The sequence below is a fragment of the Lutjanus erythropterus genome, chromosome 10 (assembly GCF_056507025.1).
Source record: "Lutjanus erythropterus isolate fLutEry1 chromosome 10, fLutEry1.hap2, whole genome shotgun sequence".
In the NCBI taxonomy this organism is placed as follows: Eukaryota; Metazoa; Chordata; class Actinopteri; order Lutjaniformes; family Lutjanidae; genus Lutjanus; species Lutjanus erythropterus.
In genome coordinates, this window is record NC_139326.1 from 21838946 (window position 1) to 21853060 (window position 14115).

A 14115-nucleotide genomic window follows, 5' to 3' on the forward strand; every position below is an offset into this window, starting at 1 on the left:
AGTGTTTTTCATCAAGCTTTTAAATACAGAAAAGCTTGACTTTAATTGCACTGTTCTCATTTGACTATGCAGAATTAACCCATAATTCAGGATAATCACCCTACAGTAGGTGGCGTCCACACATTAAAGCTTACAGATGAGATCAGAGAGTGGTGCTCACGGCCTTATTTGTGGCTTTGGCCGGTCCACAAATCTAATCCTCGCTGTCCTCGCTCTAAAGAGTCACTATGAATTTTGTATCATGGTGTTCTGTGAAGGGACGGGGTCAAGCTGTCCTTGTTCCTTATTTATTCTGAAGAACAAGGGAGTCGTGCGAGGCAAAAAATTAAACACAGTAGCTCTGTTGTGATTATCTTTAAGGAATTCTGCTTGTGTCTGACCTCCAGTAAGCTGCTCTGGAATTTCCTATAGTTTCTGGAGGTGTGTGTGTGTGTGTGTGTGTGTGTGTGTGTGTGTGTGTGTGTGTGTGTGTGTGTGTGTGTGTGTGTGTACCCACCTCACTGCATTGTGCTGTTTGCCGGTTGAAGAGGAAGAAGTGGTCTTAGGTAACATGGCATTCAGGTCTGTTATTATCTTATTGTACTTCTCCCAGTGACAACGATATATGACCCCAGCTAGTCCCTGTAGTAGGAACATGAACTCACCATTTCTGTCTCATTCTTTTCTATTTGTCAAGACACCTCTGTCACTTTTTCCCTCCTGCACTCTTTCTTTTTCTCCTTCGGTCTCTTTGTTTTTTAACAATGCCATCAATTTGAATAAGCGCATTTAAAGTTTAGTGCTGCTAAGGTTACATCTTGAATAATTTATTTGAAGGGTTAGTTTGAAACAACAGGTATCTCAGCTTTTAGACATTAATTTTCCAAAATCATGTTTTTATTTTGGCGCAGTCCAAGGAATATCAATCAAACAAATTTTAGGCTGTTTTAATGAGATATCTGTTTTCATAAATCATGTTTTTTATTGTGCACTCAGAAGAATATCAGCATCAACTGGTGTTGGTTTACTTTTAAGAATTATGTTTTTTTGTTTTTGCAAACAAACTCCTCATTTTTACTTTGATTTGTTATCTTCATATCTTGGAGTAGAGGTCTTTATTGGTCCAATTGTTGGACTTAAACCAAAAAAAAAAAACATGGAATACCCACTTGTGCCCAAATTGATTTGGTTAAATTCTTATTATTAGATATAAATAATCTGAGAGGGACCTGAGGACAGTCAGAGTCTGTCCAAAAGAGACCCAAGGATGATTGGAACCGATCCAAAATGTGGTCTATTTGAACAGAGCACTTTACTTTTCACTTTCTCCCTCTTGCCTCAAAAGCTGTATTTTTCTCCTCCCATGATAACGATGAACCATGTGATCAGAGCTGTTAGATGGATCCTCTCGGGCATTAGACATATTGACCCACACACCTACGACGAGACCTGTAGTAATAGAATGAAACCCTGCCTGGAGCCAATTAGACTGACTATAACTGACTGAATTGGGTCTCTGGTCTTGGTGATATGTGAGGACCTCTATCTTGGAACATTGTGTCCTGTAATTTATCGGATGATGTCATGTGTATGATGTACTGTTTGTAATAAAAATATGACTAAATCGATCATATGATTATTATTATTATGTAATATAACTACTGTATCATATATACAGTATATGACAAAAGTTAATTGTGGTTGCACTCTTTGTTTTTCTTTACTCCACTTAATTAAAACATAAATTCATGCTAAGATTGGGAATGATTTACATCACACTTAATTTGAAGAGTTAAACGCAAAATAAATGGACGCTTATCTGATTGTGACCAGAACATCAAATGTACCTCGAGAGCATGTTAGTCCACTTTGTCACCACAAGGCCTCCCATTTTAATTAGCTTCATTTCAGCTCTACCTAATAGATGTTAGCTCAGATAGTGTTTTACCATGTTTTCTTTTCTGAGACTAACAAATAAATTGTGTAAAGCCTCTTGAGTTATGGAATGTTTTCCTGCAGTCTGCAGAGATAAGAAGGCCAGCGTCGAGAGAGGGATTGGGCTGAGCCTTGTACACATTCCTTTAGTTACCTTTGTCACGCGTGATGGAGTGTGGGGTTTACAAACCTGGCCTCCAGAACCTCTTTCTCTGACCCTGTTCAGCTGAGCCCCCATTCCTCCATGTCTGTGTGTGTGTGTGTGTGCACTGACACCCTGCTTTTCAGTTCTGCCGGCGTCTGATATTGTGCAGGGATGAGGGCGTGTGAGCGGGACCAGACCTTAGTTGTCGCAAGTGGTGCCTGACCTGGTTTTTAAAAGCACATTCGGAGCCATGCACTGCAGATTTCTGTGAGGGTCGCTTGGCTTTCTGAGACTAAATCAAACTGTTTGAGCTCAGGCTTTCCTTGGTAAAGAGCGGCCTATTCCTTAAGCTTCCAAGCCAATGCATCAATAGTTCATTTAGAAATATTGAATCCTTCAGTATTAGTTTGTGGCGACCTCTTTTCTGTCTCTACACTTCTGAAATCCTCTCTTACTTTCTTTCTATTCCATTCATTCCTCTCTTCTGAGACTGAGAACTATCTCTCAGTTGTCCAGTCAGTCATTTAGAAACTTTACAACTGGGGCTTTTCCTCTGAGCAGTTTAAAGAAAGCTATAAATCTGGCCTGTTTAAATCCAGACTTGTTTAAGCTGCCTTTTACTAAGACCTGATGCACTGCATTCTTCTGCTGCCTAAACAGGCTTTTTAAACATTTACCCCAAATGTATTTACTGGTTGACTGATACACTCAGTACATGGGAGCGGACAGGGAACGGGGGGTATTTGTCTCTCTTTATGGGCCTGGGACTGGCAATGGCTGCCACATGGCCAAACAAAATGGGAGGAAAGTAGAAGAGGGAAAAAATGAAAAGAAAAAGAACCCTGCAGACCTGTGCTGCATTTAAAGAAAACACAGAGGAAATAAAAAGAAATAGGGTAATTTAAATTGTATAAAGTGAACATATCTTTGTTTTCTGATATCTGCAAGCGCATACTGTTAAATCGAGTTCTGCACTTGTTCAAAATCACAGTTAGACTGGGTTAGCCTGATTAGCTTTAATCAGATTTAGCACAACTGGAGTTCAAATGAGAAGATCCAGATGTAAAATTGAGCAGAGCTCTGTTGCACAATTCAAAACTATTCTAGCTTTAGTGATGTAAACTGAAAATACAGAGAGTTTCAATATGTAAATGCTTATTTACCCAAATTAAAATGAATAAAAAATAAGTAAATGTTGGGACTTTATAAATATAAAGTAGGGGTAGAACCATTAACTTTTGGCTGTTCTGTATTCCTTAACAAAGCATATTGTTTGTAGCTAGCTAAACAAATAACAAAATGTTAAATTGTTTCCTAACTAGGTAAAAGTAAAATATCAAAAGATAAAAGTTATATTGTTTGCTTGCTCACTATGAAGTTAACAAAATGGTACATTGTTTGCCAGCTAGCTGAAAAGTCAGTAAAATTCTGCATCCTGTGAGAAAGATTTGTTGGCCTAATTGTCAACTGTAGTGAAAGAAAGAAGAGACGCATCATAAAACTCAATTGAGTTGAGTGTGTCCCTTAACTTTCTTCAAGGAACTTTGTAATTTTACTCGATCCATCTCAAAAAGGAAGTCATTTTAAAAATTAAACTTCTTCAATTGTAAGTTTAAAGATAAATTGTTGGAGTTTAAAGTTTTGGTGCACCCAACATTTAATCTTGGTTTAAAGTGAAAACTAAACTGAGGTTGAAAGAGAGGTTCAAATTGAATCTTTCTTAATTTTAAGATAGTTTTTAAGTTTGGTGCAACATAATTTAAGGTTAGATCATGATTTAATCGGATATAATAATGAATCCTCGTTGGTGCAGACCAGCCTTAGTGTTTTATTGCTTTTTTCATGGTCTTTGTTGCTGCGTACAGTACAGCGCTCAGTGGGTTTGATATATTCTGAAGGAGCAGAGGCCATATTTTTTTTAGCCCTCTATTTCCTAAACTCTCTCCCTGTCTCTTTATTCCATTTCCCTCCGTTGATTGGTGGGAGCACTCAGAGGGTGTTCTCACCACGCTGCTCTAATATGATATGCATCTTCGTGTTTGTGTATCTGATAATCGATTTACGACCCTGTTCTCCGTTTTCCCACTGAGAATGTGAACTGCTGCAGCATTAGTCATCTTTACGACATATTTTACAGCACTGCTTACTGGGGGAAGGCATAGGGCTTGCGGTAAATGTATATTTTACGTGGTGATAGAGTGCATTTGCATCAGAGGATCAGTCTTAAAAAAAAGGGCTCACTGTAAAGAAAGTGAGCACTCCAAGAAAGAGCAGAGGTCAGCTCGGGAACTTGCCGTCACTTACCTTCAGCCGTCACTTGTAAAAGTAGAAGAGTGGTTGTCACAGGCTCTCACACACGCACAGTCCTGTAAGCTATTCAGGTTTACTGTACAGCATGTTCATATAACAGCATTTTCCAAACAGCATATCAGACATACATCTTTTTGTTTTCCCCTCATCCCTCGCTCTCGCCTGCTTGTAAACCTTGACAGCGGCACATTACCCGTCAGCATGCATTACACCGCACTTAGATCTACAGGGCAGCATCTTTGAAGTTAAAATGGGGGAAAATATCATAAGTATAGGCCTCGCTCCAGATAGCTGTGGCTGCGCTCCCAGATGCTTCTCAAAGATTAGAATCATCAGTGAGCAGCGATCTGCTCTATCATATGGCTCTCCTACAGACTTGGCAGCAGGTTTTGAGAGGAGGTCCTGTGCAGTACAGTATACTGGATCAGGACTGTATGGGCTACACTCTTAGAAATAAGAGTTCCATGACGGTTCTCCCTGAAGGGCCAATGTTCTGTGCTGAGAACCATTTGCTTATGGAGAAGCCTTTTTAAGGGTTTGTCAAGGGTTCTTTATAGGGTCCACTAGAAAGCCCTTTTCCACCAAAGAACCCTTTTTTGGAGGAGAGTTCCATAGGGATTGTTGAAATCTTTTCTTTTGTTAAGGGTTCTTTGTACCATAATATAAAAAGGTTCTCAGTAAACCCCCTTTTAGGGTTTTAGATAAAACTGGAATATAAAAAGGTCCTTGGTAGAAATCCTTTGGGGGGTTCTTGGTAAGACTTATGGAATATAAGAAAGTTCTTGGTAGAACCCCTTGGTGGGTTCTGGATAAAGGCCTTGGAATACATAAAGGTTCTCGATAGAACCCCCTGAGTGTGTTCTTGATAAGACTCTTGGAATATAAAAAAAGCTCTCAGCTGGACCCCCTTGGTTGGTTCTGACTCCCTGGGTGGGTTCTTGTCGGCACCCTTAGAAGGTGGAAAGGTGGATAGAATCCCCAGAGAGGGTTCTGGGTGGAACCATTACACCACAGACGGGTTCTCTGTGGAACCTCTTATAGAGGGTTGTGGGCGAAAACTCTCACACATATGGTACAACCCTAAAAGTTGGGTTCTAGGTAGGTTCCAGGTGGAAAATGTCCTATGGGTATAAGCCGAAGAACCCTTTATGATTTTAGTCAGCATCTTTATTTCTAAGAGTGTAAAAGAAGAAAACTCCCTCTCAGAGCCATATATCTGAGGCACCATCCAGTCACCAGAGGCCCCAGTATTTTCTGATGTAATTTTTAAGCTTATGTTGCCTAGCAACACAATATCGTTAAGCACAGCTTTGCCCAGTAACAAAATTTCTCTCAAGGAGAAAAAAAACAGCTGAATCACTAGTTTGAAGAAGTCGGTGGCATGGTTGCTGTAACCAGAGGACTCCCCTCTCTGCCAGCCAGCTACCCACAGCATTAATCTGACCTTCATGTCTAACATCAGCTCTGAGCCGCAAATACCAAGCAGGTGTGGTGATGTCATCACATCTCATTCAACATACCACAGAGCCATGCAAAGGGCACCCAGCCTTCTTCTGGAAAGAGAAGAATTGTAGCTGTGAACTCTGGGAACTTGCTAGGAGAGGGTTTCTTTTACAGGAGGCTGTTGTTTTTTGTTCTGAAAGGACTTACAGTAACTCTGCTTGTCGTTTCGTGCAGCGGAGAAGAGTTAATGGATGCTATGATGTATAAATGCCTCTGTCAACTGATTTTCTGTCAACAAGATTTTCTATCCACCCGCAATAAGTTGCTTTAAAACTGAACAAAGGCATTCGTCATTCCAAGATGGCAATTAATTAAAATATAAATGTCAAACCAGGTACAAGGAGTTTCTGTGCTGTGTTGTAATCATTTGAAATTCATATGGGCTTGGGTTTGATTGATAGTAAAATCATTTTTTCTCTTCAGTCTTGATTGGCTTTTGCATTGGCAATAATAAGATGTTTGAATTCCAATCATTTCTGTTCTATGTGACAGTAATTACATTTCAAAACTAGAAAACAACATGAAAAGATGTTTTTTTTCCCTGCACATACAGTATTATCAGCAAGAGCACCAAAGGTCAGCACAATAGTTAGTCTTTTCATGATTTCCATCAAAGTGATCCTGTTGCAACTCAAACATTTAGCGTTGCCGCAACCAGCAATTAGGAAATGATTCAGCGTTTTGATTGGGAGCCATTTTGTGTGTGTCGTGTTTGCTCAGCAAGTGGAGCTGCACTAAATTAACATTAATGAATGTTATGGCCTCCCATCAGTTTGACAGGTCTATTCTTTAGATCTGTTTTAATTGTAATTAAGCCCTGATTAACGAGCTGGGGGATGTTTCATTCTCTTTTCAAGAATATAGCATAATATGTTATGAAGGCAATCAGGGGTTTGTCATTTTATCTGCTAATGAGGCTCAGCCATATGTCATAACAAACTTAACTTGTCTCTGTAGCAGCAGCTTTTGGAGGCCTTGGTTAAGCTGCTCCTCTGCTCCTGCTTTGGTCCTCTGTGAAGGCAGCATGCGGCCATCTTTGTAGGCAAACCGCAGGTGTTTGTCTGGGAAAAAACAGGTGTGGGGTCGCCCCTGTGGTTAAGGGATTAAGATGCGGAACATAAATCTCAACGTTCCCCGGTTCAGATCTGGCCAAGCACCTTTGTTGCGTGTCCCTCTTTCTTGTTTCCTGTCATCTCTCTGCTGCCGCTACCTAATGAACGCATTAAATGTTCCCAAAAATGAGAAGAAAAAGAAAGAAAAAAGAAAAAAAAAAAACAGGTGTGAAGGTGATCCAACATGACATAAAAGCTAATGATCGCTATTTGAAGCCAGTTGCTAAATTTGTTGAAAATGATCCAAGAGTCGACGGACCAGACAGTCAATTAAAAGCTCTCGATTGATGATTGAAGGTGGTCAGACATCCAGGTCAAATCCTAAAAGAGGGAAAGAAGAGACTGCATTAATCCTTGCCTCTGAGTACCACTATTTATTATTAAAATTGACTTGATTTTTTTCCTTTGCCAGCATTTATTTAACAGTCTTTTCAAAATGATGGATATAAAAAACTAATTTGTCAACCATAAAAATGTCAGAATTTGCAGGCTGAAGTGTAACCACCTCAGTCTTAGCCTCACATGACAAACAACTTAAATGTCCCAAGTTTCAGCAGCTTATTGGAATCTTTACAGAATATTCAGAAAATCAGCAAACAAGATGATGTAATTAAGAACAACAACCTCAAAAGACTAAAAACAATGTTGAAAATGTGATGGAAATATTGCATTTCTCTTTGTTTCATCCCGGACGAGCCCCCATTTCTCACAAACTCTCTCCAGGAATGTGACAAGGAGGGAGACCATGTATTATTATTATTGTTTTTTTTAATATACATACATATATATTTTGTAACGGATGCATTTAAATATGTTGTGATTGGCTGCTACCTTGGTCAGGTCTCTCTTCTAAAAGAGATTTTGAATATTAATGGGACATCATTGTACAATAATGGCAAAATAAAAAATAAATAATTTTTTTTTTTTTAAAGCCTCCTCATTGGTCCGTACAGATTTTTGCCATTTTTAATTTCTTCAGTGTAGGTGAAAACTTGCACTAACTTTTTCAGCATAAAACTTTTTTTCTGATATTTGCACACACAGATGCACATGCATGCATAAAGTTGTGGTATGAGTGCTGATACAGGCAAATCAGCCACTACTGCATATACACAGTCAAGACAGTCAACCTTAAAAAAACAACACGGCACAGACACACACCACAGTGCATTATTGCAGCATCACCATCAGCTCTTCATTTATGTCACTCAGCAACCAGATCGCACACACACACAAAACAAGTGGCACAAAAACATGCTTCCATGGTTAATGTAACAGTGTGCACCACTTGCTGTAAACCATCGGGGAATTTAAAAAGCAGCAAGCAGCAGTTAGCAGCTAACTCAAAGAAGAAGAACAGCACCAGAGAATGTCTGCAAATTGAGGGGACAACAAGGTCAGGAGCTCCTTACCCTCCAAGCAGAAGACCAGATCAACCGCCATGTAACGAGAATAGGAAAGGCCATCGTTATAGTTGGCCTTGTTGAGTCTGATCTTTTCATTACAAGAAGGGAAGTGATGGTTTGTTTTGTAAAACTATCTGGCAGTTGGACTACTCACATCATCCCACAATAATAATGTGAATTATTTAAGGCAGTATCCCGAAACACAGTTTTATTACTGCATCAGCTTTGCTAATGAGTCATTGATCACAGCACTGGATGTGTTGCTGGAATTTTCTCATTTCCACTCTTGATTTAATGCACCTTTCCAGCATTTGAGGTGTTGGAGTATTATTTCAAAATTCAAAAGCCCTCTGCCAGTGTCTGTTGTCTTTCTCTTCAACACTGGCTGGAGAGAGAACTGAGGCAGGACTGTTTTTTTTTGGCACTTGTTCTCAGAATTTTCTCTTAGCAGAAAAACAAAAAACAGATGAAAGTAAGAAAGACTCTTTGACCCCATGGTCTTGATTTTACTTTATATTTCCTTTATTGACGGTATCCTGAAAGAGTCTGTTAAGCCTCTGTGTGTTGGCGTCAAGAACCCGAAACTCCAGCTCGCTGTTTCTTCCTTGGCAATCAAAGGGAGAGCTAACAGGCGGTTGTTGCCTTTTAGTCTTATTGAATTCACTTGTGCTGTGCAGAGTTTCCATCTTCCCTCTGTGACCCGAGAGGCATCGGTGGTCTGTTCGCTCAAGCACACTTATTTCTCTCTCTGATTCTGCTAGTTTTATCCTGACTCGGTCTGTTTTTTTGTCCATCTGTCTTTCCATTTGTTTTCTCAGTTTCTCTTACTTGACAAGGGATTGCTGATACCCACCACTTAAAGAAATTGTGTTCAATGAAGAGAAAGAGGGAATTAGACAGAAAATGACAACCAAAACAGATCATAGTCTGAGCAGGAGCCAGGGAACTCTTACCATGCACGACTTTTCTTCCAGAAAACACAGAAACCTAAGGGCTCTCGGGCAATGAGCTCGGGGGAAACTGTGAAACACTTTGTCACTGCTTTGGCAACAACGGATGACTGTGTGCTCAACATGTGTGTGAGTGTTTATACATCATTTCCCCTGGAAAGTGTCATGCTCGCGGGTGGGCGGGGGTTGGTTCTGGGTGGGTTGCGGTTAACCCCTCAAGGTCTCCGGGGTTGCTCTGTCTCTGCTCTTTGTCAGATACTCAAGCTTTCTGACTTTTTGCTCTTGGTGACGGGCTGATAGACTGTTAGACTGGCAAAGAAGTGCGGGAGTGGCTATTAGCTGCTTGTCTTTGTAGTCCTCTGAGAACAAGAAGGCCTCATTAGCCTGGTGAGCTCAGCTGTCCTCTGGTGCTAAGCCCATTGCCATAGTCCAATTGTGTGTGTATATACACTGTGTGCTCTTAAAGAATTGCCTTTCCTACAAATTAGTTTAGCACACTCATATTTTGACTGGGCACTCAGTTCAATCTGTGTTTCTGATTATCTTAATAAGGCATCATGGGGCGATGCAGCGACCGGTGACAGATTCTTAAATTACCCCATTTAAATGAAGTCATTTAAAAATCTGTATTTATTAGACCTAAAGCAACGTTTCTGTTAAGTTTATATGTTTTTAAGATGATTTTTGCTTTGTAATGTGTCTACCCAGGACTTCCTGGAAATCTGTTTTGATACTGAGTGAATGATTTTTGAATGATTCTCAAGTAAAATGCTTTATTGGTTGACTTGCACAAATAATGATGTGTTCAGTGTGTTAACATAGGACTGGACAGTTACACCATCAAACTGCCATTATTACGAATCTTTGTCCTAGCTCAATTTACTTACATGACAACCTTGATTAATGACTATAAAGTAGCATAGCTACACCTACTAGGTTGGTAAGTCAAACATTTTTACAGAAATATTAAAACATGTTATGATGTAATCACTTCTGTTCATACTGACCATTAAAAGATCCTCTCAAACTGTAATGACAATGTAATTGATGGGGGACAAAGTCCACAGTCCACAAGTTTATTTAAAGTTAATGTGAGGCTTCAGTATCTTCTTAAGATAACTATTTAATTAAATTAATGCTTAAGCCTGAAATCATATTTTTGTCCTGTAGATTTTGTTCCCCAACACTTACATTGGAAACACATTTCAAAGGGATCTTTTAAAGGCATGAAAACAAAGAGTAATTACATCAAGCAAAACCTGTTTCAATGTACATATAGACACCTGACTTGTTTTAAGACAGACTTTAAAAATAGTTAACCTCTCCTTAAACTGATTACACTCAAATCAAGCAGGATAAACATGTCAGGCATAAGATGGAACATGAGAAAAGAAATACATTAACTAATTTGTGCTTGATGGTTAATTCTTGACTTTGAAACCAGCAGTTGACAAAAAAAAAACAGAACAATCTGAACCCTAGATCCACTTGTTTTGAAGCTTTTGGCTCTATCACATGGTCTTCATCAGCAGATGTAGTGTCCTTAGTCACCATGAAAGTGCAGATATTTAACCTTTCCACTATTTTTTTTAAAGCCAACACTGAGGCTTGTGAAATGTACTGTCACTGAGGTAACACTGCTCATTTGGTCATTGTCTTAATAGTGTGTGTCTTTGTGTGCGTGTTTTGCAGGTGAACGAGGAGACGGTGGAGAGGCTGGTGGTCCAGTATCCTCACATTGTTTTCAGCACGGTGATGCAGGACTGCAAGAGAACCCTGGAGAGAGCTTATCAAATGGGCTGGAGCCCCAACACATCAAACACTTCGTAGCTGCTGGACTGCACACAGACACAGGCACACATACACACACACACACACACACACACACACACACAGAGACACGCATACACACACACAAACACGCACACATGCATAAACACACAAACACACAGCTACACAGAGGCCCTTTTTGTGTACAGACACAAACACAATATTTGCAGCCCAGTCATGTTTGCTTCTCATCCACTGTTCAAACATGCATGTGAACATGTAGCTACACACTCACACACAAAGGTCCAGTCCATCAACTGTTTCATTTGAAGCAAATCTCCCATTTTAATGATTTAAGTAATATTGGCCTTGTGGTATTTTATAATTAAGTGAGACTTCATACACCTATTGTACTGTACCACATATACATTATAGTCAGCAACTTGACTGACTCGTCCTCATCATCATCAGCTACAAGTCAGATTACATCCAACAATAGAGTGTACTGTCTTGGTCCAGAATCTCCAGTGACCAGTGTGTTTTAGTGCAGAGCAGTGCACCAACAAGTGCTATTGGGCATCTACTTTAAATGAGTGTTACTCAGTTGAGTATGAAGTTTTAAGTCTCCCACACCCACGTCACCTTGGATGGAGTGAAGCTGAAGATGCACGAGGAAGATGGGGTGGTCTGATCTTGAATGTGTGAAAAAGACCCAAACGCATCTTTACATCAGCGACATTTAGCGATGGTCAGACCAGAAATGTTTTAAGGAGAATAATGGTTTAAAAATGGTTTGTCGCCCCAACTGGAACCGGCGTTCCTGAGCACTGCTGCCATCTCAGTGCTCTGCAGTGTTTACTTCCCTCAAATTGAACTCAACTGCTGCAATGAGATCGCACAAGACAAAGCAGAGACTTGGAGATCAGGGGACAACTGAACCGCCAGGGCTTCAGACCTCGCTTGAGGCATTTTTGAGAAATCTGTGATGTTTATTTTGTCCCATTAGAAGATTTTTTTTCCCTTTCTTGGATGTTCAGTACAGTGTTAAAGGCATTTGTGGACACATATGTGTTGAGATCGTTGACAAAGCTCCATTTGAAGGACAGAGCTCTTTGCTGTGACTTAATATGCACATCGTCATGGTACAGAAGAAAGTTTCAGCCAGAATCAGTCAAACCGCTGGCAAATGCATGGCAGGAAAACAGCATTGATTACTTCTCAAAAACTGCATGTTTACATTAAGATCTTAACCTTATTTTTTTTTTTTCAAATAAGATCTACACATGATCTGACATTGAAATTAGCCTCTGTACGACTTGGGAACAATGCTGCTTTTGATGCCATGCATAGATTCAGGGGTTAACTGAGCACCACCTTGACTCAGTCAAACCGTGCTGGAAAAAGAAGTTGCCTTTACCTAAAAAACCTGGGTCATGTTATCATAACATATTAACCACAACCACCGTGATGACAGGTAAGAGGAAACGTTGCCTTAAGTGGTTAATAGGTAATTGCCATCCAATTAACCCTTCCTAAGTCCCACCCCTTTTTGCTCAGTGCTCCAATAACCATTGAGCAAACTTGGTACCTCGGTCAACTTTTCCTGTAAAAGCAGCACATGGGGTCACATATCAAAGCTACAACAAGGAATTTTTAACTAGTCTGTGTTTACATTTTCCCAGGCAAGGTTACATTACTCAGTTACTCAGTTAAGAAGAAGCAGGAAGATATTTTATTTCGATAATTGTACTTTTGATGTCAGATTTTGTGGTTACATGGTGGAAACACAACCACTTTTGCCCACAGGGGGCTCCAAAATCAACACAATATGAAAGTTCCTTGTAGTAGCTTAAAGTTAGCTAATGTTAGCAAAACTCCAGCTAACTAGCTAGCTACTTTTAACCATCTTCAAGAGTTGGTTTTCTTGTCAACATAGACGAGCCTAGCACATAGCATATTTAAGTACAAAAACCAGCTAAGGGAAAAAAGTGTCCAGAGTACTGAGCTTGCTCAGCCGTCATTGGAGCACAGACAGAAAGGGGGCAAGGCTTTGACAGGGTCATTTAATGAATTTGACCCAGAATTTACTAAAGAAATGTTTATCTGCTCCGAGTTTATCTGATACCATATTCCCATTATTTGATCTGATATATATATATATATACGTATAAATAAATACTGTGTGGGATTTACTTAGCCTAATATTGATTTTGAGCATATACTTGTATCTATGTAGCAATGCAATGAGGGATTTATCTTTCTTAGTGGTATAGGATGTTAAGAAAAAAACTGCCTTGGATCTATAACCAAGGCCAGTAGAAGTTGGTAGGTGGGAGTTGATCGTTTTTCATCTATTCTATAGAAACTCAGTAGTGTACAGTTAAAAATGCAAATAACCAGGGTATTTTTCTATGGTGTGAACCAGCTCTGGGCTCAGCCTCCACACACTGTCACTCAGATATGAACAATAGCTTACTGAGCTTAGGGTTCGAGTAGAACTGTAAACTTTCTACAGCATATAGAGGTTTCAGACAATTAAAAAAACATGTTCATTCTACCCTTGTCAGGATTTGTAGACTTTAATCGACGGAGAGTTTCTCCCTCAGCCTGTTTTTGTTCTGTTTCTGTTCTTTTGTAATCCCCATATGCACTTTCTTCTCTGCTAGATGTTGACACACTTGATTCCTGATTTGTTAAGGCAACCGTAAATGACTGGATTTACATAAAGATGAATAAAACACTACTACTTCAAGCTTTTTTGCTCTTCTCCTTTTGTATGTGTGGAATTGAGGCAGGAGAAGAATATTCAGAATGACAGTGGAATACTTTTCCGCTCATTTTACATCATCTGTGGACTGCTTAAATTTTTTTTTTCCTGCAGGTTTTTTCCAGACTTTTTTATTACATCAAATATATTTCAACACCAATATCACAGTGACTCTAATGATAGACATGGTGAAATTTGAATTGAACACAGATTGCATCTGTATTCTCAGGTAAAATGC

At 39.6% G+C, this 14115-nt stretch overlaps 1 protein-coding gene across 1 annotated transcript in view; it reads left to right on the top strand.

Annotated features, from left to right (window-relative positions):
• Nucleotides 1–13862, top strand: part of fbxl17 (F-box and leucine-rich repeat protein 17) — a 305963-nt gene extending 292101 nt beyond the window's left edge. The window contains exon 11 of the mRNA XM_084728685.1: nt 11033–13862. Within this exon, the coding sequence (XP_084584811.1) occupies nt 11033–11170 (138 nt within the window). The 3' untranslated portion in view covers nt 11171–13862. The remainder of the gene's footprint in view (nt 1–11032) is intronic.
• Nucleotides 13863–14115: the final 253 nt, after the last annotated feature.